At 51.6% G+C, this 1,703-nt stretch overlaps 1 protein-coding gene across 1 annotated transcript; it reads right to left on the reverse strand.

The window, feature by feature from the left end:
* On the reverse strand, positions 1 to 1,703 carry FTJAE_2734 (centromere binding B; the record flags this gene model as incomplete). The annotated part of the gene is made up of 2 exons (XM_037348958.1): positions 1 to 1,129; positions 1,192 to 1,703. The coding sequence occupies 2 exons, from the start codon at positions 1,701 to 1,703 to the stop codon at positions 1 to 3; spliced, it is 1,641 nt and encodes a 546-aa protein (XP_037210127.1).

Raw genomic sequence — 1,703 nt, forward strand, 5'->3', positions numbered from 1 at the left:
TCAAGCCGATTCCATCTTGGTCGACAGGAGGACAGGGGCTTCAACATCGCCTTCCGGGATTCGAGAGAGTCCTCCTATCGACGGTCTACCTTGGTGGATCTTGAGCTTTTTGGTCAGCTGAACGATTGACATATAGTCGTTGGAATCGAAAGTGCCAGCAGTCTGGATGTAATTCAGGAGTGTCTGTGCGGCCCGGCGGGCGTCCTCCTGGGAGGGCGAGACTGGAGATGAATCAACAGGTGTGGATGAATTAGCACTTGTCGCTGCTGTGGATCGATTTATACTTGAGTTGCTGCTGCTGCGGCGTAGCATTGGAGGGGGTGAGTTGACGCTGGTGTCGATGCTAAACGGCGCCTGAAGTTCATGCTGCGGCGATTCTAAAGCCGAAGACGGTGCGGTGGAAGATGGAGGATGACGAGGAGTTATTGGTTCCGTTGACGATGAGACTTGATTCACATAGTCGATGTTGAGTGACGGGAATGTGTTGCTTCTTTTCTCTCTGTGCTGGTAATCGGTACCTCGAAGTTGATCCATAGGGAATCCTCCCACATTTGGGTCGGGAGAGAAAGTAAAAGTTCCAGTTGGGCTCATGGTGCCAGAGAATGAAGAGGCCGTGTTATCTCGAAAGTCGCTCGAAAGTGAGGTTGTTGACTGGGACTCGGGATGCTTATACCCAAAGTCAAAGTCAATTCCATCAGCGTGTGCCTCCTCATCGCTTCGACTTCCTGAAAGAGGTGAAAGCTGGCCCGTTGGCGAAGGCGACAGATCGCTGGACTTCGAGGCAAGTGTCGAGAGTCTTGCACTATCCGGAATATTTGCCTCTGAAGCCCGCCGCATTAACTTGCCTGGTCCAATTCCGTGCTTTTGTTTAAACTTCTGCAGCCAGCTGCTATTCAAATTATTCAGGACACTCTCCTGGTTTCCACTCGCATGAGCAAAAAGCCTCGCCTGTTCCATAATCTCCTCATCGCTGACTTGGAAACCTCGCTGTTGCTGTCTCCTGACGTAGTTGCTGAGTGTCCGGTCGAAATCTGGATGCTTGCCCTTGCCACGCTTGACAGCGGCGTTTTCTGGCTCTTGGTCTCGCTTTAGGTACTGATCTTTATGCCTCAAAACCTTGGAAACTGTGCTGTTGTCAAGTTTGTCAGATTCTCGATGGCGAATTGTAACTTTGGATCCAAAAATGCCTACCTTCTTTCAACGCCGAATCGGGCTCCAATATCGGCTTGTCGGGTACCAGGGTTATCTTCATGGAATTGGCACATGGCTCGTTTCTGTTCCGTGGTAAGAGTCTTCCTCGATTTCTCGTGCTGTGTCGGTAACCTAGGGGGCTCCACGGGCGGTGCGCTGGTAGCTGGTGTCATTGATAAGGGTGGTGCCGAGTAACTCTGTGGCGGAGCCGGGTTTGTCAGTTGGCTCGGCCAAGTTGTATTCAGAAGGGGCAGTTGATGATGAGCCATAGGAGTCGGGGATGGCTGTAGCATCTGATGTGTTTGGGGTGGTGGAGGAGGCATTCGATTTATTGACTCCGAGGGCAGTCCATGATTGACAAAGGCGCCAAAGGATGGATATTCAGTCAAGGGGCTTGCGCTATATGGGCTTTGACTGTAAGGGCTCATGCTTGTCCAGGCATCGCTCCCATACCCATTACTCTGGGCCATGGTGCTATCATGTCCCATTGCAGTTGTTCCATTGGGGTTCAT

Source organism: Fusarium tjaetaba (genome assembly GCF_013396195.1).
Source record: "Fusarium tjaetaba strain NRRL 66243 chromosome Unknown NRRL66243_c0000057, whole genome shotgun sequence".
NCBI classification, from domain to species: Eukaryota; Fungi; Ascomycota; class Sordariomycetes; order Hypocreales; family Nectriaceae; genus Fusarium; species Fusarium tjaetaba.